Genomic DNA, 26,405 nt, shown 5'->3' with positions numbered 1-26,405 from the left:
AATTTTATAGTATGAATAACATTTTTAAAGTCAGTTAATTTGAAAAATTGCTAAAGTTTTGTCAGAAATATTTGAAAAATATTAAAACAAGCAAAATTTATTCTGATGATATGTTAGAAATTGAACAATGCATGTAGATATTACAAGAAAGTATTTATTGATCAAATTTCCTCACTGTTGTAATTTTCAGTTTTGATCTTCCATAGTATATAGTTAAAAAAAACTAAAGGGTTAGACTTCAGCTTGATAATCAAATCATGCAATAAGAGCTAAACACTAAGAATTTTCCAACCATTCAACCCTAGATAGGCTTTGAATCATGGGCACACAACAAATCTCAGTAGAATCCGTGCCTACCAGTGACCTTGACCTCTGTGATATGCTCTTCATAGAATATACCATCTTTGAAGACACAATGGTATGATCCATCATCATCAACTGTCACTTTAAAGACCCTGAGGGTCACTTTCCCTTTTCCAATGTCATGTTTTAGGAGTTCTGTCCGCTCCACATACTTGGAGATAGTTTCTCCATGCAGGTCTTTACCATTCCTGTACAGGTACACAGGTTCTGTATAGCGATTCCGGAACCAGCGAATCTCCATTTGTTGTGCATTTTGTGGTGGGGACAACTGACAACTGAGTTCAAGGATTCCACCTAATGGGGCAAGGACTGGCCTCTCTAAGCCAGTAATTGTGAACTGCTCTGTAGGGACAACAGTAATCATAAGAGAAGAGTATAAATTAGTAAACATGGCCATACTCTTTGTTAAAATCTTTCTCTTCTGTTTATCCCTCTTTTGACTTCCTCCTCCTCTCTCTCAAACATTTACACATATTTCACTTAAGATCACTTTTTTTATTCTGAAGACATTTCAGTTACAGATTATTAAACTGATACAGAAGCATAAAGTGTCCCAACAAATGGCTAAGTGGCCACTTCAAGACAGGGTGGATTCAATGCTAATACAGGCAATGTGCAAGAATGGGTCAGGGAAAATAAAAATATGAGTTAACCATGGTATATAGTGGAAAATTGTATATAAAACCCAATGGTCTTAGGGTATATGCAAGATGATTTTAGATGAGAATGTGGCAATCATTGCTGTACATTTGTGTTAAAACCACAACTATCTATATAGGCCTTGTGTCCAGGTGTTCCTTATTTACCATTATTATCTAATAGGTGTTATTTGCTTTACTTTTTGATTGATTTATTTATAATTTTGCTTTTCATAATTTATATTGTTTTTGTGAAGATGATCACTTGTACAAATGTATACAAGCATTCTGACTCATCATATTCACTCAAAATGTAGGTAACTGCTATAGGGTAAAGTGAAATCACACAGGGCAAAAAAAAAAAGCTTTCAGCTTAAAAGCTACTGTTCCACATGGTATAGAGTAAAGCAGAGCAAAACAGTACTGTAGAACAGAAGTCTACAATAAATTTAGAATAAAAAATAGCTTAGTATCATTTCATTAGAATAGTATGAATCAAAGACAGAATAAGCTATCAACCTATTAGAATAGCTGAAAACCACACTGTCTGAAACCCTCCTAGGAGTTTTGCTGCATGCAGAGCAATGGGTGAAAGACCTTCTCAAATAACTGCAACATCTGGGATCTCCAAAGAGCACAGCAGACTCGGGACACATCATCTCCCCCACACACCCCAGTTCTGTCCCTGAATTCCACACCACCTTCTGGCTTTCACCTTCCACTGGGGCAGATTAGCAGCTTGTTTGCTCCTCTGAAGATCCAACAATAAGGAGGGTAATAGGAAAGGACTATAACAAAAAACTGCATCAGCTGGGAACTCTGAGGAGCACAGCACACTCTGGACCTATCACCCCACCCACAAACTCCACCCCTTTCTGGTCTGTGACTTCCTCCAGGGTAGATCATGAGCTTCTCTGATCCTCTAAAGACCCCAGAGTCTGAAAGTCTCCCAGGAGTTCTCCTGCATGAGGGCAACAGAGCCTAGTCTGAAGCCTTCCCCACCCCCCAGTAGAACAGCTGCATAGAGGTGAACAGCATGTCTGCTCTTCTAAAGACTCCAACAGTCTACAGGTCTCCCAGGAGATCAACTACATGTAGGACAACAGATCAGCAGTTGATTGGCCCACCTGAAGACCACACAGTCTGAAGGCCTCACAGGAAGACTGCTATAGCCAGGGTCACAGGCCTCCCAGGAGACCTGCAGTAATCCAAGGACACAAGAGGCAGGCTCCACACAAGGACACCCAAGCCATCTAACAACTGTAAACAGATGGTGAGAGGCAAGCACAACACCATAAGCAACAGAAGTCAATCAACTTTGGCATCATCATAACGCTGTTCTTCTACCACAGCAAGCAATGAATACACTAACACACCTGAAAACAAGGATACTAAACTTAAAATCCTATCCCATGAAGATAATAAAGTCATTTAATGAGGAAATAACTCACTTAAAAAAATACAGGAATCCGGGCATGGTGGTGCACGCCTTTAATCCCAGCACTCAGGATGCAAAGGCAGGCGGATTTCTGAGTTCAAGGCCAGCCTGGTCTACAAAATGAGTTCCAGGACAGTCAGGGTTATACAGAGAAACCCTGTCTCGAAAAACCAAACCAAACCAAACCAAAAAACAAAAACAAAAACAAAACCAGAACACTCAGGTAAACTGGTAGAGGGCCTTAAAGAGAAAACAAATAAAACCCTTAAAGAAATACAGGAAAACACAATCAAAACCAGTGAAGAAATTGAACAAAGTGGTCCAAGACCTAAAAATAGAAGTAGAAACAATAAACAAAACTCAAGTGGAGACAACTCTGGAAATGGAAAATTTAGGAAAAAAAGATCAGGAAATACAGATGTAAGCATCACCAACAGAATACAAGAGATAGAAGAGAGAATCTAATATATAAAAGACACCGTAGAAGATATGGACAGAAAGGTCAAAGAAAATTCAAAACAAACAAACAAGAAAGCTCTTAACCCAAAACATCCAGGATATCCACAACACAATTAAAAGACCAAATCTAAGAGTAGTAAAAATAGAAGAGAGCGACGATGTGCAGCTCAAAGGGCAAGAAAACGTCCTCAACAAAATCATAGAAGAAAAATTCCCAAGCCTAAAGCAAGAGATAGCCTTGAATGAAAAAGAAGCCTATAGAACTCAAATAGATTTGACCAGAAAAGAAAATCGTTTTGTCATGTAATAATCAAAACACTAAATGCCCAGCACAAAGAATGAATATGAAAAGCTATAAGGGGAAAGGGCCAAGTAACATATGGAAGTAGAGCTATCAGAATTACACCAGACTTCTCAATAAAACACTAAAAGCCAGAAGTACCTGGTCAGAAGTCATGCAGACCCAAAGAGAACACAAATGCCAATCCAGGCTACTAAACCCTGTAAAATTCCCAATCATTATAGATGGAGAAACCACAATATTCCAGGACAAAACCAAATTTAAACAATATATATCTGCCAATCCACCCCTACAGAGGATTCTAGAAGAAAAACTGCAACACAAGGAGGGTACCTACACCAAAGAAAAATCGAGATATTAATCATCTCACAACAAAGACAAAAGGAGAGAATTACTCACACATAATGCTACCCACACAGCAAACATAACAAGAATCAATAGGCATCTGTCTTTAAAAATCTCTCCATATCAACAGACTCAATCCCCCAATAAAGAGACATAAGGTAACAGATTGAATACACAAATAGGAACCAGCATGTTGCTGCATACAAACAACAACAACATTAATAATAACAACAACAAGTGGAAGATCCAGGGCCTGACATTATTACTGATATTATGGTGTGCTTACAAACAGAAGTCTAGAATGGCAGCCCTCCAAGGGGCCCAACAAGGAGTAGGCAGCAGGAAATAGTCAAACTCAGGGCAGAAATCAACCAAATAGAAACAAAGAGAATAATACAAAGAATCAACAAAACTGAAAACTGGTTCTTTGAGAAAATCAACAATATAGATAAACCCCTAGTCAAACTAACTAAAGGGAATAGAGACAGTATCCAAATTAACCAAATCATAAATGAAAAGGGAGACATAACAATAGAAACCTAGGAAATTCAAAATTTCATCAGATCCTACTACAAAAACCTATATTCAATAAAATTGAAAAATTTAGAAGAAATCTAGAGCATCAAGTAGAGGGATCAGGTTGAAATCCCACAGTCAAAAACTCTGACCCAGAATTGTCCTTGATTAAAGTACAGGGACAAAACTGGAGAAGGGACTGAAGCAAAGGAGGTGGGTGCAGTGACTGGCCCAAATTGATACACAGTCCAAGTGGAAGATCCAAGGCCTGACATTATTACTGATACTATGATGTGCTTACAAACAGGAGCCTAGCATGGCGGCCCTCCAAGGGGCCCAACAAGCAACTGAAAGAATCAGATGCAGGTAGTTAGACCCTGTAGGGCAATAATGGGGTCCCGTGTCTACTCAGGGCTAGGTCCCTGGGGTGGGGGAGGCTCAATCTTAGGTCCCTGAAAACCTGCTATAGTAGGGATCTGATTCTCAGGCACCACAAATGCAGCTGAGTGCCTTGGAAGAGCCAGCTCTGGGTCCGTAGGCCACACAAAGGCCATGAATGTCATGTTCTCACTCTCAGACATCCCAGACACTGCTGCATGTTGTGGAAGAGCTGAGAATGGGTGGGGACCCTTGGGCAGACTCTGGCCCAGGGGCTGAAAGGGAAAGGGTAGGAGGAAAGAGCTCCAGCTGCGGGATGAGGGTCCTTGTCTTGCTGGGGGTGGGGGTGCTAGCTTGATTTGGTGGAAGCTATGGCTGGAAAAGCAGACAGGTCTCCCTGCAGGAGGTTAGACAGGAGGTTAGACATGCAGCTCTTTGGGGGTAGACCTGCTGCATTACTCCAGCACAAGAGATCCTGATAAGAAGAAGCAGTCCATGGTTTTAAGGTATTTATTTTAGAAAGGCAGAGAGAGGTAGAAAAATCGAGTAGCAATGGCCAGCCGTGGCCATGTTGATAGAGAGAGGAAAGGAAGGCAGAGAGGAGGAGCAATGCAGCAAGAGTAAGAGCAAGAGAATACAAGGTAAAAGAGGAAAGAGAATGAGAAGGGGGCAATCAAATCCTTTTATAGTGGGCTGGGGCTACCTGTCTGTTGCCAGATAACTGTGGGGAGGAGCATACCTGACTGTTGCCAGGTAACTGTGGGGATGGAGTCCAGAGAGAATACCAGGAATTTGGGGCTTTGCTTACATGACTGATGGCCACACACCTCTCTGCGGGGGGTGGGGTGGCTTTGGGAGGCTGTAGCTGTGACAGGAGCCAGGGGCCCAGAAGGCGTGGCCAAACACATTCTGTTCCTTTGGGTCACCCTGGACTGGGGACCAGGCTGTCTGTACACAGCTCACTACCCCACAACATCCAACCAATGTACAGAGAAGCCAGGGAAAGCTATGATTGAATAAGGGAAATGCAAGAAGAAGTTGAGGAAGAGAGTGATTCCATAGGGAAAACAGCAGTCTCAACTAACCTGGAGCACTGAGATCTCTTAGACACTGAGCCACCAACCAGGCAACATACACTAGCTGATGTGAGGTCCCCAAAATATAAACAGCCAAGAACTGCCTAGCCTGGTCTCAGTGAGAGAAGATACATCTAACCTTAGAGAGACTTGGTGCCGCACAGAGTGGGGAGATTTGATGGGGCAGTGGGAGAGGGGTGATACATCTTCTTAGAGATGACTGAAAATACATCTTCTTAGAGATGACTGAAAAGGAATAGTATTAGGAACTGTTGAACTGTGGATGAGGAGCATGATAATGCCTTGACTGTAAAAAATATTAAATAATAATAATAATGATAATAGATAAAGAATAGCTGAAATCCAAAACATTGACAACAAATATTAAGGGAAAATGGTTGCAACCATGCCTCTGTTTCAGGAAACAGTGTTGGAGTACTGTGTAGGTACTACTTCTCATTGTGTGCAAGTTTTTTCTGGTGACTATCTGAGGCAGTTGTTCTTTCTCTTTAGCATAATATGTTATTTTTGATAGGTGTTTGTTTTTTTTTTTTTTTTTCATCTTGACTGTGATGGAATGATATCTGTACAGTATAAATCTCTTAACTCCAAATAATTCTGAGCTGAATTTATTAGAAATACAAGTAAAATTTGATAGGATGACTCTTGAAGCAACTTGAGACCCAAGAACGTTTGGAGACGCACATATAGAAATCATATATTCTCCTGAATCACATAATTATTCTCATAAAAAGTACATCATATAATCTCAAAGAAAATAGTTTTTATAAAGGTGTATTCAAGAATTTATGAGTATCTCTGAGGATAAAGATATTAGTTCATGAACAAGGTCCCTGTCTCTTTGGTGCCAAAATCTTAGTCAGTCAGGAAATAGGAGGTGCCAGCTAAGAGTCAAGCAGGTCTATTGCCAACAGTTAAATCACCTTATGTTGGCTACATGGGTCACTGGAAATATAATTAGATATCAGAAATTGTCCTGGTGGGAACATCCGATAGGATCTGGTCCAAGGTATAGGGTTTCTGAATAAAGGAGATCCTTATGCACACAGCTTCAGTGAACCTGGTTACAGTTCAGAGTAGATTGTAAGTAGTTTGCAAGACAAACATATAAATGAAGTGCAAAGAGCAGTAACCTTCTTTCCTAGGGGAGGGAAAAACAAATAAATAGCTTTACCTTATCAAGTTTTAAAACAATGAACTTTTTTCCCTCTATGTTACTGTAATGGTAGATGTATGACATTATAAAACTACAGAATAAATATCAGAATTTTGGGGTCTGATCATGGAAAAAGACAAAATCATATGATAAATGTAGCATTTACAACTCATTTGAGAACCACATTAGAAGTTTTACAAAAGACAGTTCTCAAAGCTGAGGAATCAGGACTGCCATTCTGAAGAACAGAAGGACCAAGGAAATCCAATAGTTAAAGAGAAATCATATTTGTACAGGTGTGGTGTGTGTGTGTGTGTGTGTGTGTGTGTGTGTGTGTGTGTGACACCTTTACACAGAACAAAAGAGGATGTGTGTGACACCTTTACACAGAACAAAAGAGGATATCTGGTAGAATTCTGTCCATCTTCAGAGCTTTGTTAGTGATTTTTTGTTTTTTGTTTTTTTTTTTCACAATGAGGGAGTTTACCTTGTCTCTGTCTAGCAGTCTACAGATGGTTTTGAGCTATCTTGTGTCTGTTGGAAAATTGAAACCATGTTTTCTGAAAGACTAGCAGTTGTTCTAACAGATGGACCATCTCTTTAAAATCCATGAACTTTGGTCACTTGATCTTCGACAAGGGAGCTAAAACCATCCAGTGGAAGAAAGGCAGCATTTTCAACAAATGGTGCTAGCACAACTGGCTGCTATCATGTAGAAGAATGTGAATCGATCCATTCCTATCTCCTTGTACTAAGGTCAAATCTAAGTGGATCAAGGAACTTCACATAAAACCAGAGACACTGAAACTTATAGAGGAGAAAGTGGGTAAAAGCCTCAAAGATATGGGCACAGGGGAAAAATTCCTGAATAGAACAGCAATGGCTTGTGCTGTAAGATTGAGGTTTGACAAATGGGACCTCATGAAACTGCAAAGCTTCTGCAAGGCAAAAGACACCGTCAATAAGACAAAAAGGCCACCAACAGATTTGGAAAGGATCTTTACCTATCTTAATTCAGATAGGGGACTAATATCCAATATATATAAAGAACTCAAGAAGGTGGACTCCAGAAAATCAAATAACCCCCTTAAAAGATGGGGCTCAGAGCTAAACAAAGAATTCTCACCCGAGGAATACTGAATGGCTGAGAAGCACCTGAAAAAATGTTCAACATCCTTAATCATCAGAGAAATGCAAATCAAAACAACCCTGAGATTCCATCTCACACCAGTCAGAATGGCTAAGATCAAAAATTCAGGTGACAGCAGATGCTGGCGAGGATGTGGAGAAAGAGGAACACTCCTCCATTGTTGGTGGGATTGCAAGCTTGTACAACCACTCTGGAAATCATTCTGGTGGTTCCTCAGAAAATTGGACATGGTACTACCGGAGGATCCCGCAATACCTCTCCTGGGCATATATCCAGAAGTTGTCCCAACCGGTAAGAAGGACACATGCTCCACTATGTTCATAGCAGCTTTATTTATAATAGCCAGAAGCTGGAAAGAACCCAGATGACCCTCAACAGAGGAATGGATACAAAAAATGTGGTACATTTACACAGTAGAGTACTAATCAGCTATTAAAAAGAATGAATTTATGAAATTCCTAGGCAAATGGTTAGACCTGGAGGGCATCATCCTGAGTGAGGTAACACAATCACAAAAGAACTCAAATGATATGTACTCACTGATAAGTGGATACTGTTCCAGAAACTTAGTATAGCGAGATATAAGGTACAATTTGCAAAACACATGAAACTGAAGAAGAATGAAGACCAAAGTGTGGACACTTTGCCCCTTCTTAGAATTGGAAACAATCACCCATGGAAGGAGTTACAGAGACAAAGTTTGGAGCTGAGACAAAAGGATGGACCATCTAGAGACTGCCATATCCAGGGATCCATCCCATAATTAGGCTACAAACGATGACACCATTGCATACACTAGCAAGCGTTTGATGCAAGGACTGTTATATAGCTGTCTCTTGTGAGACTAGGCCGGGGCCTAGCAAACACAGAAGTGGGTGATCACAGTCAACTATTGGATGGATCACAGGGCCCCCAATGGAGGAGCTAGAGAAAGTATCCAAGGAGCTAAAGAGACCTGCAACCCTGTAGGTGCAACATTATGAACTAACCAGTACCCCGGAGCTCTTGTCTCTAGCTGCACATGTATCAAAAGATGGCCTAGTCGGCCATCACTGGAAAGAGAGGACCATTGGACAGGCAAACTTTATATGCCCCAGTACAGGGGAACACCAGGGCCAAAAAATGGGAATGGGTGGTTAGGGGAGTGTGGGGAGGGAGGGTGTGGGGGTCTTTTGGGATAGCATTGGAAATGTAATTGAGGAAAATATGTAATAAAAAAAAATCCATGAACTTCTACTAGCAGTAGTACTAGATGGTAAGTCCCTATTATCAGTAACATAAAACATCTTTGATAAAGAACAAAAAGAAATCAAATTGGGACAGATCTGGAAACTCTTTCCCAACTAGATAGCTTTCACAAGGATGTAAATTTCTATGAAAATCACTAGGGAGAAGTGCCATGCATGGACTTACACAAAAGTGGACTCTCTCAATACTTACCTTCAAAAAAGATGTACCTACCTGTGTAATAGTGACAATACTATTTATCAGGTAATCAGTAATTTCCTTATTTGACTTGAAGTTTCTATCATGCCAAGCAATACAATGTCTGGTATTGTGAACCTGGCCAAAAGGCCATGATTTTGGAGGTCATAAATTAGTACTGTTTTATTCTTGGTTCTAAGAGCATCTTTTTTTAGTAGTGGGTAGTGGGCAACTAAGAGGATTATAATTGTTTGTCCTCACCTCAACCCTGGAAGACTTCCACTGCCCACATTCAGGCCACCCCATTCAAAAGAACAGGTGAGTGACCCTCTTATTTGTGTAACTGCTCTAGTTCCTTGATTTGGTTCCTAAAGACTTATTCCATTTATCCACTCTATCCTATCGCAATGTCATAACCTCCTGTTTTAGTTCCCCCCAGTCCTAACTTGGCAGTGCTTTCACTGCTGATGTGCAGGCCAAGCCAGTCACAATGGGTGAGTGACTTATTCACCTGTGGAGCTCCCCTATTCTAAATCACCACTTGCTGTGCTACCATGCATCTAGTGAACTTTTACTGCCTAAGTATAGGCCAAGCAAATCAGAACTGCTTAAGCTTGTCACATAAGTTTGAAGAGCAGGTGCAGGCCAAGAAAAACAGAAAAATCTAGAAAAACAGATATGGGAACTCAGGCAGAGATTTCCTATTGGACCATACACTGCCAGAACCACAGATAGGCAGCCCACCAACTGACCTCCTTCATTCACTCAGTGTTTCCAACCCCCTATTCATTACTTTACTCCACCCCTCAACCTAGACACAGATTCCCTGCTATACCAAAGACCAAGCTAAGTTCCATTATGTTCAATCCTCAACTTAGAAGGAGACTTGCTATTGAATCAGAGGTCATGCCAGCTGACCCAGGTCTGAGCCACAAAGAAAATAATACCAATGAGGAAACAGAAATTAAGGAACAAAGACAAACTCACAAATCAGCATCTAGACCTATAAACATCCCAAACCCAGATGCCTAAGGTTGTGCAAGAACACAGTTAACAACATCCGGGGCAATACTGCACCACAATGCTTAGTCATCTTACAACAGCAAGACTTGAATATTCCAACATGGTACGTGTAAGTATGCATGCATGCTTGCTCACACACATACACAAAGACACACACACACACACACACACACACACAAACAAACAAAAAGACAATCGCTTTAAAACCAAATTCATGAAGATGATAGAGATCATTAAAGAAGAAATAAAACTCCCCAATAGAAATCGAAGTTTTTCTTCTGGGACAGACTGCTAGCTGGTCTGCTCCTGGGAAGACATGATATCCTGACCCATACTTGTAGATCCACAGTTAACATCATATCCAGAGCCATCCCAGAAGATCCTCTGCACCCAGAACAGTCAGGCAACTGACACCACAGCCTGAGGCATCCCAGGAGATCTGCTGCACACAGGGTAACAGAGCAACTGATTGTCAGCTTGTCTGCTCCTGTGAATAAACCACAGCTTGAAGGCATGCATGGCAACTGACCAACAGACTGAAAGCATCCCTGAAGTTCTGCTTCAAACAGGGAAACAGAAACCACAATCTGTAGCCACTCCCCACCCCCAAGAACGGCTTCACAAAGGACAACAGCTTGACTGCTCCACTGAAGACCCACAGTCTGAAGGCCTCCCAGGAAATCTACTGCAACCAGGGCAACAGATCAGCAGTTTTTCTGCCCCTCTGAAGAGCCCCCAGTTGGAAGGCTCCACAGGTGGTCTGCTACAGCCAGGGCCAAAGGCCTACCAGGAGACCTAAAGCAACCCATAGACAAAAGAGGCAGATTCCAGACTGAGTCACCCAGACCAACAAACACCAGGGATATCCAGATGGTAAGAGGCAAGCACAATATCATAAGCAACAGAAGCCAATATATGTGGAAATCATCAAAACCCAGTTCTCCCACCACAACCAGCCCTGAATACACCAACACACATGAAAATCAGGAATCTGTCCTAAAATACTATCTCATGAAGATAATAGAGTCCTTTATGGAGAATATAAATAACTCACTGAAAGAAATATAGGAAAACACAGGTAAACAGGTGAAGGAATTGAATAAAGTAGTCCAAGACCTTAAAGTAGAAGTAGAAACAATAAAGAAAACACAAATGGAGCCAAACCTGGAAATGGAACACCTAGGAAAGAGGTCAGGTGTCACAGATGTATCAAGAACAGAATAGAATAGAAGATAGAAGAGAAAATCTCAGGTGTACAAGATACAGTAGAAGAGATTGACACAACTGTCAAAGAAAATTCAAAACATAAAAAATCCTAACCCAAATCATTAAGAAAATTCAAGACACAAGGAAAAGACCAAATCTGAAAATAATCAGAAGAGAGGAGAACAAAGATTCTCAGCTTACAGGACCTGAAAATGTCTTCAACAAAATCAGAGAAGAAAACTTCCCCAATCTAAAGAAAGAGATGGCCATGAAAGAACAAGAAGCCTATAGAACACCAAATAAATGGGAACAGAAAAAATTCCTCTCATCAAAACAATAAGTACACAGAAAAAGAAATAATATTAATATTTTCAAGGGAAAGGGCCAAATAAAGGGTCTAAAGAAGACCTATCAGAATTACACCAGGCTTCTCAACATAAACTATGAAGGTCAGAAGAGCCTAGTCAGATATGGGGATGTGAAAGGCAGCCTGTTTTGGTTGAATGAGGCTTGCTCTAGAGACCCAGTAGAGACCCAGTAGGAAACTCTACAAGGGATAGAACAGTGAGCCACATTCCCACAGACAGGTTCCTAAAACCACAGAGCCCCCAACTCCATAATTCTGTGACTATAAGTATGCAGACAATGTCTCAAGCTTCTGGCACTCTGGCTAGACTCCACCCCTACAGTTACCTAACTATAGCCAGGTATGCTCCTTCCCACAGTTACCTGGCAAAAGCAAGGTAACCCAGCCCACTATAAAATGGGATGCTTGGCCCCTCCTCTCTCTTTTTCAGCTCTCACCTTTTTGCTTTCATCTCTAGCTCTCCATTTCCCCCTCCATTCTCCCCTTCTCTCCACATGGCCATGACCAGCATCTCTCTTTCTTTTACCTTCTCTCTTTCTCTCTGCCTTTCTACAATAAAGCTCTCAAACCACAGACTGGCTCTGCTCATCAAGGCCCACCATGCTTGAATAATGGAATAGGCTTTCCCCTAAAGAGCTGTATCTAATCCCCCACCAAAAGACCTTCCTGCACTCCAGCCATGGCCAGACCAAGGACTCTTGCCCCCATGGGAACCACTCAGTCCCACCTCTTCCCCTTCCCTCTCTTCCCTTTGGCCCCAGGTATGACAGAGCTGCTCCATAGGGCCTACACTTTGTTCTCAGCTCTTCCATGGTGTCCAGGGGTGTCTGGGATGCCCAAGACTAAGACCCTGTTATCTCTGGCCTCTGTGAGGCCCAGAGAACTCAGACTGCCCCTTGTTCACCCCCTGGGAGGCTGGATTCACTGGCTTCCCAGGGCCAGACACCCAATAATGTTCAGTCTTTAGTGATCAGAGAAATGCAAATCAAAATAATCCTGCTATTCCACCTTATACCTGTCAAAATAGCTAACATCAAAACCTCCAGCAACAACACATATTGACGAGGATGTGGAGAATGGAACACTCCTCCATTGCTGGTGGGATTGCAAAGTGGTACAACCACTCTGAGAATCAATATGGAGATTCCTCAGAAAATTGGAAATAGATCTAATTCCGGAAGACCGAGAAACACCAATCTTGTGACTATACTCAAAAGATGCCCCACCATGTCACAGGGGTTCATGTTCCGCTCTGTTCATATAGCACTTGTTTGTGATATCCAGAAGCAGGAAACAACCCAGATGACCCACAACAGAAGAATGGATTAAGAAAATGTGGTTCATTTACACAATGGACTACTATTCAGCTATTCAAAACAAGGACATCCTGAGATTTGCAGGCAAATGAATGCAACTAGATAATATCATCCTGAGTAAGGCAATTCAGACCCAAAAGGACATCCATTGTATGTACTCACTAATAAGCAGATATTAGCCAAAAAGAAGAAAAAAAAACATTCAGAATACCCAAGATATAGTCCATAGAACTCAAAAAGTTCAACAAGCAGAATGACCCAAGGCAGGATTCCTCAGTGCCACTTGGAAGGGAGAAGAAATCAATTACAAGTGGGGAGAGAGGGACCTGGGAGGGAAAGTGGACAGGGGCTTGGAGGGGAAAGGGGAACCTGATCGGGTACTGGGTGAGGGAAAAAACTAAAGCCCTGAGGGCCAGCAGAAAGAAATGAAAGCAGGCAACCTTGGGATGTAGGAGGTTGGGGGAACCCTCCAGAATGCACCAGAGACCTGCAAGTAAGAGACTCTGAAGACTTAAAGAGAGGGACCTTAGATGAAATGCTGGACAATAAGAAGAAGGAACTTATAGAGTCTACCTCCTGCAGGAAGACATGGCATCAAATGAGGGAGGGTGTTGCCATCCCACAGTCAAAACTCTGACCCATAATTGTTCCTGTCTGAAAGAACTACAGGGATGGAAATGGAGAAACACCAGACGAAAAGGAGGTCCAGTGGCAAGCCCAAAGTGGTATCAAGCTCAAGGGGAGGTCCCAAAGTCTGACACTTTTACTGAGGCTATGGAGCCCTCACAAAAAGGAAACTATCAAGATTGCCCTCTGAAAGACCCACTAAGCACCTGAAAATCAGGGGCAGATATTTGCACCCAACCAATGGACAGAAGTTGCTGACCCCTGTGGTTGAATTAGGAAAAGCTGAAAGAAGCTGAGGAGAAGGGTATCCATGTAGAAGGACAAGCAGTCTCAATTAATCTGAAACAAGATCTCTCAAACATTGGATTACCAAACAGACAGCATACACCAGCTGATATGAGGCTCCCAACAATTATAGAGCAGACAACTGCTTAGTCTGTATTCAATCGGAGATGTTGCACCTAACCCTCAAGAGGATGGAGGCCCCAGGTTGTTTAGAGATCAGGTGCGGTGTGGGGACATTGTGATGACAGGGTGGGGAGGAGGTATGGGATGAAAGGAAGGAAGGAAGAAAGAAAGAAAGAAAGAAAGAAAGAAAGAAAGAAAGAAAGAAAGAAAGAAAGAAAGAGAGAGAGAAAGAGAGAAACAAAGAAACAAAGAAAGAAACAAAGAAAGAAACAAAGAAAGAAACAAAGAAAGAAACAAAGAAAGAAAGAGGGAGGGAAGGAAGGAAGGAAAGAAGGAAAGAAGAAAGAAAGAAAGAAAGAAAGAAAGAAAGAAAGAAAGAAAGAAAGAAAGAAAGAAAGAAAGGGAGAAATGAAGGAAAAAACAAACAAAAGAATTGAAATTTATAAATAAGTCCCTTAATTAATGACAAAATAAATGAAGAAAGCAACAGCAGCAGCAGAGGCAGCAACACCTCCAAAACAAAAGCAACAAAACCAGAAACAAAAAACAGGTGAAGAAAACTGTTCAAGTCCTGAAAACTTAAAGAAAGCCTGGGGGACTCTGAAAATGGCAAATAGTGCTAAGCAAACTGGAACTACAAATACAAGTCTAACTAACAGAATAAAAGAGATTGAAGTGAAAATCACAGACATTGAAGATACAATAGAAGAAATAGATACATTAGTCAATACAATGTTAAATTTAAATAATTTCTAACACAAAATATCCAGGAAGTCAGGGACACCATGAAAGAGCCAAATCTAAGAATAATACGAATAGAAAAAGAGAAGAATCATAGCTCAAATCCCAGAAGATACATTTAACAAAATCATAGACTCTTTCCAACCTAAAGATGGATATTCCTATGAACCTACAAAAAAGTTACAGTACACCAAAAACACTGGACCAGAAAACAAAGTTCCCATACCACATAGCAATCAAATACTAAGCATGCAGTTGAAAGAAAGAATATTGAAAGCAAGAATATTAAAAGCTTCAAGGAAAATATGCCAAGTAACATGAAGGCAGACCTATTAGAACGTATACCAGTCTTCTTAATGGAGACTCTGAAAGCCAGATGAGCCTGGAAAGATTTTTCTGCAGATTCTAAAAGACCACTGAAGCCAGTCCAAACTATTATACCCAGAAAATGGAGATACCATAGATGGAGAAAAACATTTCATGTCAAAATTACATGTAAGCAAAATACGTAAACAAATCCAGCTCTACAAATAGCACTTGAGAAAAAACTCCAACTCACAAAGTTTAACAGCACAAACACAGTCAATAAATAATCTCACACCAGGAAAATCCAAAGAAGGCTTGTAGACACACACACACACACACACACACACACACTGCCATCACTCAGTCACAAAGCTATTTTCTACATATAGAAGAAAAGTGGAAAAAGCCCGTATATCTTGTCAGACCCCATGGATTAAAGATGTATTTCAACAACACAAACAACAGAAAGACTATAGACTCATAGAAATTGAACAAGTCCCAACTGAAAGTCTACTGAATGTAAGTAGAAATAAAGAAAGAAATGAAAGACTTCCTGGAATTCAATGAAAACAAATGCAGAGTGTACCTAATCTTATGGGACACAATGAAAGTGGTGCTAAGTGGAAGATTCATAGCATTATATGCCTATGTAAAGAAAATAGAGAGGTCTTATACTAGTAATTCATCACCAAAACTTTAATCTATAAAACAAAAAGGAATAAACTCATCAACAAGTTGAAAGCAGGAAATAATCAAACCAAAGCTCTAATCAATAACAAGGAAAGCAATATAAAGAATCAGCTAAGCAAAGAGTTGGTTCATTGAGAAAACCAAAAGATAGAAAAAATCCTATCCAAACTAACTAAAAGACAGAGAAAATATATCCAAATTAGCTAAATCAGAAGTGAAAGGGGAGACATAACAACACACATTGAGAAATTCCAAGGAAAGATTAGGATTTACTTCAAAAATGTGTAGTCCACAAAATTGGAAAGTATAAAAGTAATGGACAAATTTCTCAATAGATACCACTTATGGAAGTTAAATCAAGACCAGATAAACAGCTTAAATTGACCTATATCCCTGGAGGAAAGAGAAACAATCATTAAAAGTCCTCCCCCTAAAATAGTCCAGAGCCAGACCACCTTAGCACAGAATTCTACCAAATTTTCAAAGTACTTATATCAATATGCCTAAAATTATTACATAAAATATAAATACAGGGAACATAGCCAAATTCATTTTATGAGTCTGTGGTCATCCAGATTTTTAAAAACTGCAAAGATTAAAAAAATAAACAATTACAGACTAATTTCCCACAAGAATACTGATGAAATAGCACTCAATAAAGTACTCACAAATCAAATTCAAGAATACATCAAAATATTTGTCATTATGATCAAGTAGGCTCCATTCCAGAGATGCATGGATGGTTCAACATGTGAAAATTTGCCAATGTAATTTATCATATAAACAAACTGAAAGAACAAAAACCACATTATAATCTCAATAGATGCTGAAGAAAATCTTGAAAATAGTCTAACACACCTTCATGATAACAGCTTTGGAGAAATACAAGAAACATACCTAAATGTAATAAAGACAATTTGCACCAAGCCTATATCTAACGTAAAATTAAATAGAGAGAAATCTAAAGCAATTCCAATAAAATCTGGAATAGGGTAAGGCTGTCTAATCTTTCCCCATCTATTCAATATAGCACTTGAATGTCTAACTAGATAAATAAGACAACTAAAGGAAATCAAGGGGATAGAAATTGGAAAGGAAAAATTCAAAGTATCATTATTTGCAGGTGATATGATAGTACACATAAGCGATCCCGAAATTTCTTCCGGAGATCTATAGCTGATAAACACCTTTAGTGAAGTGACTGGATATAAAAAAAAAAAAAAAAAATCTCAAAATAATCAGTAGCCCTTCTATAAAAAACCGCAAATAAAGTGAGAAAGAAATCAGAAAAAAACACTTTTCACAATAACCAAACCTTAATATACATCTTGGGACAATTCTAACCAAGTAAGTAAAAGACATGTATGACAAGAACTTCAGGTCTTTGAAGAAGGAAACTGAAGAATATATTTGAAGAAGGAAAAAACTCCCATGCTCGTGGATTTGTAGAATTTACATAGTAAAAAGGACAATCTTACCAAAAGCAATGTACAGAGTCAATGTAATGTCCATAAAAAACTTGAAGGAAATTCTTTATAGACCTTGAAAGAACAATGGTCAACTTCATATGAAAAAAATAAAAGGATAGGTATACAATAAAAGAATCCTCTGCAGGTATCATCATTCCTGATTTCAAGCTCTATTGCAGAGCTGTAGTAAGAAAACCACATGGTATTGGCACACAAATGAACAAGTTGATCACTGTAATTGAATTGAAAATACAAACAGAAATCCTTGCAACTATGAACACCTGGTTTTGATTGAAAAAAAAAAAGCTAAGGAAGAGACAATAGAATTTAAAGCTATGGATTGACTGGGAGGGGGAATCCAAAGGAGAAGGGTTATGAAGAAGGGCCAAGAGAGGAAATACAGAGACTAAAACTAAGACCCTTTTCAAGGGTCATATACAAACCAATACAGTAAGACATTAATGTAAACCTAATACAGTAAGATATTATGAAAATGTCTTTATATATACATACACATATACACATATACATGTAGACACATTTTCACATATACTCATACACACACACACACACACACACACACACACACACACACACACACACACTGCACAACTGGACATCTCTTCTAACCCAATGAAGCTACCAGTACAAGAAATAATTCTAACCAGGGTGGCACCCAAGCAAATGTCAATTAGTGAGGTTTTATTATTGAGCAATCAGCTTTTGCTAGAATATTTTACATCTTTTATATTATTTGATATCCAAAAATTTTAAATGTCTCTAAGTACTCTTTATTCATTTGTACTTTGCATAAATATCCGTACAAAGTCAAAATTCCATTCTCCTATCCTATTTTATTTCCCCTCATCTTTTCCCCTTATTGTATTCTTAACTCAGAGGGATTCTAATTTGTATTTGTAGTCTGCAACAATTCCTCAGTGTAAAAGTCATCCATAAGTCCTATGAAATATTGAGTCCTCCAGGCTTTTTTTTCCTCTTTCAATATACTTTCTTCCTAGAAGATAAAATAAAACCAAGGAAAAGGTATTTGCTGGTTAGAGTTACTAATTTCTCTAAGATAGAAACTCATAACTTTCTTCACTTCATTGCTACATTCAAACTTTAGAAAGAATGGTTTAAATATCCTTTCCTTTCTACTCTACCTCAATTTTTCTGGGATACTTGACATTGGTAAGACTCATAAGAGTGAGTGAGAGGTTCATACCTGAACTCAGTACTAACATCTGGAGGACGCACAAGACAACACAGTATGCAGCAAAAATTATTTGTATAGATCCCATCACACCTGTAATGAGACACAAGTTATTGACCAGTGAAAACATAAGCAAAAGTTGCAAAAATCAAATACCTCCATATTTTTCTACAACTGGTTTCCAAATAGAGTTGTCATTACGCCTCAATTTTAGATAATGAATAACATTACCACAATTAGTTACCTCATTCTATTTATTATCATGAAATTTGTATTTGCTAAATTTGACATTTATAGTAATGTTCCATCTAATGTCTAGATCCTCCTAGATGTTTCTACCCCATTAGAAGATCATATCCTCCCAAGAGTGCTGTTGTCTACTGGTTTTGGAAACCTTATCAGGTCACTTGTTTTTCCAGACACGATTATGGCACTTCCAAATAGATTCAAGTCTCAAAGGTCCTGTAGTGTAAGTGTCTGTCACATTTAGCTATATTTAATTACATGAAACAGATAGATGCTTAAAATTATTAGAGTAATTGTAGTATCTTTTTAGTATCAATTATACTCATTATTCTGAGTTTTATTCTCATGAACAACTCATAATTACAGACATATTTGTAGGATATTGTGGTTGGTAAAAATTTAAAGTGAAAAACAAATTCTCATAGTCAAATGTAAATGTTTTAAATCAGTTATTTAGTATTTTGAGTTTTGATCAACAATCAAATTTGATAGTATTTTACTGCTATTATACATATAGCAGGCTATATATTAGGGTTATAAAGAAGTGGGAAATTGAATGCAAATTTAAAATAAATCTGATCCATAACTCTGTAGATAGATAGATAGATAGATAGATAGATAGATAGATAGATAGATAGATAGATGATAGATAGATAGAGATAGAGATATCAATATCGATATAGATATAGATTAGATATAGATAGATAGATAGATAGATAGATAGATAGATAGATAGATAGATGATAGATAGATAGAGATATCAATATCGATATAGATATAGATTAGATAGATAGAGAGAGAGAGAGAGAGAGAGAGAGAGAGAGAGATGGTAGATATCGATATATATTATTTTAAGAAAAATAAAAATATTTATGATATGACCTTGAACTTGGAATAAATAAAATAAAATATTAAATATATATCAGTTATGCTATACAATATTTCAATGTTTTGCAAAGGTGTGTATGTATTATACTTATATTTGAGTGGTTGTCAACCTTTCTAATGATGTGACTGTTGAATACAGTTCCTCATGTTGTTTTGACCCTTAACCACAAAATTACTTTTGTTGCTACTTCCAAACAGTAATCTTACTACTGTTATGAAGTCTAATGTAAAATTCTCTGTTTTCTGGTGGTTTTAGGTGACCTCTGTGAAAAGGTCATTCTATCTCCAAAGGAATATTGACCCACAGGTTTAGAACTATTCATGTGTGTACACCACTTACTTTTGTGGTACTTATGAAGGTTAGGAGAGTGTGCTGGATCTCCTGGAACTAAAATTATAGAAGGTTGTGAAGTACCACATCGGTGTCAGAACAGAACCTGGATCTTCGGCAAGAGTAACAAGTACTCTTAACTACAAAGATGGCTCTCCATCTCTTTTAAAATATATTTTACTAGTATATGCCAATTATGTATAATGATTACCATTTTGATATCATCATACTTGTATCTAGTTTGTACCCACTTCTATTTCACTATTGTGCCTTTCTGTTCTGATTAATCTCCCTCTTCTCAATTACTTTCCCTTATACTTTCACATTTTTAATTTTTTGGATAAAATTTGAGTTTGATTAGGATATGTTACACAACCAGGTAAAGTTTTCTTCTGCAGAACATGACTCACTAGGCATTACACCACTTAAATAAACAAATCTTTTTCTACCTGTCAATAATTGGCTTCATATAAAAACAGGATGGGATGAGGTTTTGTGAGTTTTTCCAACTTTGTCAATGGCAAAATGTGGGAGTAATCCTATTTAGGTCTTGTGCAGGTAATAACAATTGATATGAGTAAAAATGTATGGAAGGATAATTTAATGTTCATTCAGAAAGCGTGATATTCATTTGGTTCAACATTCTGTTAACTGAAATATGTCAACTGTAAATTTAATGTGCTACAGCATGGTATTTTCATAAACTTTCAAGTTAGAACCTATTGTAGGTATCTTCCATTTCCCTTAAAAATAATCAGTAATTTGTTTTAAAGTTATCTTACTATAACTATTTCTCTTCAATAAATACCTTATTAAAGACCAAATATCTGTATTTCTTCATCTCCTTCTTGTTCCAGACTCTAATAAAAATTATTTTAATATGATATTAACTCATTAAAATACTTTTATTGAAATATAATTGTATTAATTTCTCTCTCTCTCTTACTTATTTCAAGCCTCTCTAACTTCACAACCTGTCAAGCAAACCATCTCGTTTTCTTTAATTATATTACATACCTGGAGAATGCACATGCACACACATATATGTATGTGAGTGTCTATGTGTATATAGAACGTATAGAATGTATATATGTAAATATGTATGTATGTTTGCATATATATATCCTATTGAGTCATTTTTTTTCTTGTTTGTGTTCATGTTTCCAAAGCATCCCACGCTACATTGTAAAACTAATAAGGGGGCTCATTCTTAGTCCAAGTTAATTTTCCTTCCCTCAGGAGTCATTCGTTATCTCTAGTTTCTTGTCTAGGGGTAGAATTCCTGAGAAATGCCCACATCTACATGAACATGTCCAGTAATTCCACTGTTCTGGTCTTATATATGCAAATTCATCCAGAATATCAAACTTTTAAACTTCCACGCACAACTAAGACATGGAATATTTTTCTTTTTGTGCTGATGTATTTTAGAAATTGAGTCTTTAAAGACATACTTTAAAAACTCAACAGGCACATAGTACATATAATATACCTTTCTTATTTTGTGTCTCACAGCTATATACAAGAAAGAAGTTCTTTGGTTTGAGAAGAAAGTAAATGACCACAAGTCTCACTAGTATGTGGCTGAGAAATTATAGTCTTAGGGATATATTTTCTTTAGTTATTTTCAAACCACACTCCAGAACCTGAGCTCAGTGTCTACTAGGATTCAATGTTAGTTTTCAACTGACCTGTACAGAAAACGTAGATTTTTCTCCCTAAGAAGACAATACTTTGTCCTTCTGAACCTCAAGATTTACTAATCTTTAAGTGTACTGTTGTCTAAGTCCTTGGAATATCTTTTTAGTGCGACAGAATTCCTCTCAGAAGACACATAGAAAAAGAAAAAGTAGAAGAAATAAAAATTATCTGTGAAAATAGAACTATATACAAAAGTCTTACCCAATTCCCTCACTTACCTGAGATGGATGATCCTAAGTCAGCTCTCTATCGCGTCTGTGAATGTATCAGTTAGGTCACTTGAGTTTCTGATAATACTTCCACAGTTTTCTTGAAGCCATAAAGTATATCAGAGTTATATGGAAATCAGGAAAATTAAATATTAATGTCCACTCTCCTACTCTGAAAGTCTGCCCCTATGATTCTGCAAGCCTGATATGTAGATCTCTTTCACAGGAAATTTCAAATAGGGCTGGTCATATCATCCCACATATGAAATCTTTGCTTACCTTAGTGACTGCATCTGGTATTACTCAAGTACTGGCAAGACTTGACTTATCCAGGGAAAAACCAAACCCAAATCTGACCCACACTTGTAATATACTTAATGCCAAAATAAAGAAATGACGAATGCATTTTGAATGCTTAACTTATACATAGAAAGTGGAGAGAGTTGTAGCAACCCAATAAATGATTTTAAGTTCAGATGAGACATTCAATGAAAGTTTCAATTGGTTAATGACAAAGGAAAATAATCTTGAAACAAAACAACCAGTTAGTCCAGTTAAACAAAGGAACACAGTACTTTCCCAGGCTGACAGCCCAACTATATTTTGATGACACAAAAGATATTAGATGATTCAAAATAAATCTGGTAATTTGTAATAGCTTGCTTGGGAAAAAGGACAAGGAGGAAGATAAAGAACTTATGAAACATTAGGAAATGTATATGACATACATGTAAGTGTATGTGTATATATGTACATTCACATCTGTTAAGATATTAATGTATTTTAATGTTCAATATAGATGGCATATTTTATAAGTACAAATGAGTTAGGAATATGAATGCATATATACCTTATATACATACATATATTTATTGAATATTATAGATATTTTCACATACATGTATGTATGTAATTTTATATGTACAGATGCCTATAAAATTAGAGTTCATTGAATGTGAAATTATATCTCACCAAATATAATATGTATACTTATAACATGTATAAATGATGATAAATGTATACATATAAATATTTTAATATATGTATTTTCTAGTTTTCTTTAGATTTTTGTACAAAGTAGTTTGATCATATTTATTTCCAATTCTTCCCATACCATTCCCAATCAATTTTGTCTTTTATTTAAATAACAAAACAGAAAAAACAAAGCACAACATTTTTAATGATGTAGTAAAACATTGTGATTAAATAAAATATGGGGAGGAAAGAGATTATTTCAGTTACAATACAGGTCAAATTTCATTACTGACAGACACCAGATTGGAACTCAAGAAATACAGACACCTGGAGGCAGGAAGTGAATTAGAAGTATTGGAGAAAAACTGCTTCGTGGCTTGCTCCTATTATTTCTTATTACAGACTGAGAGTTGGCTACACTGAGAGTATTCTGGGATCTCTAACAGTACTACACAGTCTTGTCTACAGGAAGATTATATGGAGTCATTTTCTTAATTAAAATAGTGATTGCTATATCCAGGGATCCATCCCATAATCAGCTTCCAAACGCTGACACCGTTGCATATACTAGCAAGATTTTGCTGAAAGGACCCAGATATAGCTGTCATTGTGAGACTATGCCGGGGCCTAGCAAACACAGAAGTGGATGATCACAGTCAGCTATTGGATGGGTCACACGGTCCCCAATGGAGGAGCTAGAGAAAGTACCCAGGGAGCTAAAGGGGTCTGCAACCCTATAGGTGGAACAACAATATGAACTAACCAGTTCCCCGGAGCTCTTGTCTCTAGCTGCATATGTATCAAAAGATGGCCTAGTCGGCCATCACTAGAAAGAGAGGCCCATTGGACTTGCAAATTTTATATGCCCCAGTACAGGGTAATGCCAAAGCCAAAAAGGGGGAGTGGGTGGGTAGGGGATTGTGGGGGTGGGTATGGGGGACTTTTGGGATAGCATTGGAAATGTAAATGAGGAAAATACCTAATTAAAAAAAAAAAAGATTCCCTCTTCCACCTTCCAGTTGGTGCCAGCTCCCAGCCCCCTTGGACATGAATGTGACAGACAGTCTACAGTCCCCAGAGGACTCTCCACCCACCAGGTGCCCTAGCACACCCAGGATCTTAGGATCACTGGTGAAAAGAACACATCTGTTCCAACACAACTGGGAATGCCTGGGACCAGAAGAAGCAGGGACACAGGAACCCTGCCCTACCAGTGGCTTGGGTTCCTTCCATTCAGCACTGGTCTACCTTGGTTTTGAACTCAGTGGACAGCCCCACCACCCACAGAGTAGGTACCACTTCCAGGCACGCTAACATGCCCAGGATCTTAGGATACCAGAATATCAGGAGCTTGGTCACACCAGAATCTCAGGGGCTCAGAGAAAGTTTGACTGCCAAAAATTCTGATGTACTCAGAATCTCACGATCACAGGATCCTGGAAGCACATGATCACAGAAAAAGCTGGACTCTGAGGAGTTTTGACTCAACCTGTATTACAGGAAGGACAGGCTCTAATCAGATGTATCAAGGGCAGGGAACACTTGAGACAATCAATGGCAGGACGCAAGCATAAGAACAGAAGCAACAGAAACCAAGGGTACTTGGCATAATCAGAACCCAATGCTCCCACCATAGCAAGTCCTGGATATATCATCACACCAGAAAAGCAATATATGGATGGATAGAGGACTATAAGAAAGACATAAGTAACTCCTTTAAGAAATAAAGGGGAACACAGGTAAACGAGTAGAAGCCCTTAAAGACAAAACACAAAAATTCCTTAAAGAATTACAGGAAAACACAACCAAACAGGTGAAAGAATGGAATAAAACCATCCATGATCTACAATTGAAGTACAAACAATAAATAACTCACAAAGGGAGACACACCTGGACATAGAAAACTTAGGAAAGAAGTAAGGAGACATAGATGCAAGCATCACCAACAGAATACAAGAGATAGAAGAGAGAATCTCAGGTGCAGAAGACACTATAGAAAGCATTGACACAACAAACAAATAAAATATGAAATGCAAAAAGATCCTAACCCAAAACATCCAGGAAATCCAGGTCACAATGAGAAGACCAAACCTAAAGATAATAGATATAGACAAGAAGGAAAATTTCCAACTTAAAGGGCCAGTAAATATCTTCAACAAAATTATAGGAAACTTCCCCAACCTAAATAAAGAAATGCCCATGAACATAAGAAGCCTACAGAACTCCAAATAGTTTGGACCATTAAAGAAATTCCTCCCATCACATAATAATCAAAACACCAAATGCACAAAACAAATAAAGAATATTAAAAGCAGTAAGGGAAAATGGTCAAGTAACATATAAAGGCAGACCAATCATAATTACACCTGACTTCTCCCTACAGAGTATGAAAGCCAGAAGATCCTGAGCAGATGTCATACAGACCTTAAGAGAACACACAAATGCCCTCTCAGGCTACTTTACCCAGCAAATCTCTTAATTACCATAGATGGATAAAGCAAGGTATTCTATGATAAAACTAAATTTACACAACATCTTTCCACAAATCCAGCCCTTCAGAGGATAATAAAGGAAAAACTCCAACACAAGGAGAGGAACTACACTCAAAGAAAAGCAAGAAAGTAATCTTTCAGCAAACCTAAAAGAAGATAGCCACATGAACAGAATTCTGCCTCTAACAACAAAAATAACAGGAAGCAACACCGACTTTTCCTTTATATCTCTTAATATCAATGGACTCAATTCCCCAATAAAATTTGACAAAGGAGCCAAAACCATCCAGTGGGGGGAAAATAGCATTTTCAACAAATGATGCTCTTTCAACTGGTGGTCTGCATGTAGAATAATGCAAATTGACAAATTCTTGTCTCCTTGTACAAAGCTCAAGTCCAAGTGGATCAAGGACCCCCATATAAAACTAGACACAGTGAAACTAATAGAAGAGAAAGTGGAGAAAGAACTTCAAACACATTGGCATAGTGGAAAATTTTCTGAACAGAACATCAATAGCTTATGCTCTAAGATCAAGAATTGACAAATGTGACCTCATAAAATTGCAAAGCTTTTGTATGGTGAAGGACACTGTTTTAGGAATGTTCCATGTAATGATTAGATTACTCCAGATATTTCTTCCCCATTAGAGGATCTCATCCTCCCAGGCATGATGTCTTCTGAGCTTGCCAACTTTATCAGGTCACCTCTCTCTACAAGGTTATGGAACTGCCAAAGGGATCCAAGTTTCAAAGACCCTGCTGTGTAAGTAAGTGTCTGTCACATTTAACTCTATTAATTCACATTAAAAAGTATGAAACAGATTTGTCCTTACAATTATTAAAGTAATCATGTGACCTTTGACAAGGGAACATGTCATTTTTTGCACTCATTGTTCTGAATTTTAGTCTTATGAAAAACATATAAGTAGCA

General features: G+C 38.2%; 1 protein-coding gene across 3 annotated transcripts in view; it reads right to left on the bottom strand.

The window, feature by feature from the left end:
- Skint3 (selection and upkeep of intraepithelial T cells 3) overlaps nucleotides 1-22,216 on the bottom strand; it is a 68,224-nt gene extending 46,008 nt beyond the window's left edge. For 2 of the 3 annotated variants that reach the window (NM_001102474.2, NM_177578.4), the window contains exons 1-3: nucleotides 22,017-22,216; nucleotides 18,645-18,725; nucleotides 358-705 (exon numbers count right to left, since the gene is read on the bottom strand). In NM_001102474.2, coding sequence (NP_001095944.1) covers nucleotides 358-705; nucleotides 18,645-18,720 — 424 coding nt within the window. In that variant the 5' untranslated portion in view covers nucleotides 18,721-18,725; nucleotides 22,017-22,216. The remainder of the gene's footprint in view (nucleotides 1-357; nucleotides 706-18,644; nucleotides 18,726-22,016) is intronic. The other variant, NM_001348354.1, reaches the window with a different exon arrangement.
- Between the last annotated feature and the right edge of the window lie 4,189 nt (nucleotides 22,217-26,405).

This window comes from Mus musculus, chromosome 4 (assembly GCF_000001635.26).
Source record: "Mus musculus strain C57BL/6J chromosome 4, GRCm38.p6 C57BL/6J".
Taxonomy (NCBI): Eukaryota; Metazoa; Chordata; class Mammalia; order Rodentia; family Muridae; genus Mus; species Mus musculus.
Note: the sequence above shows the minus strand (reverse complement) of the source record. Positions and strands in the feature narration are given on the sequence as shown.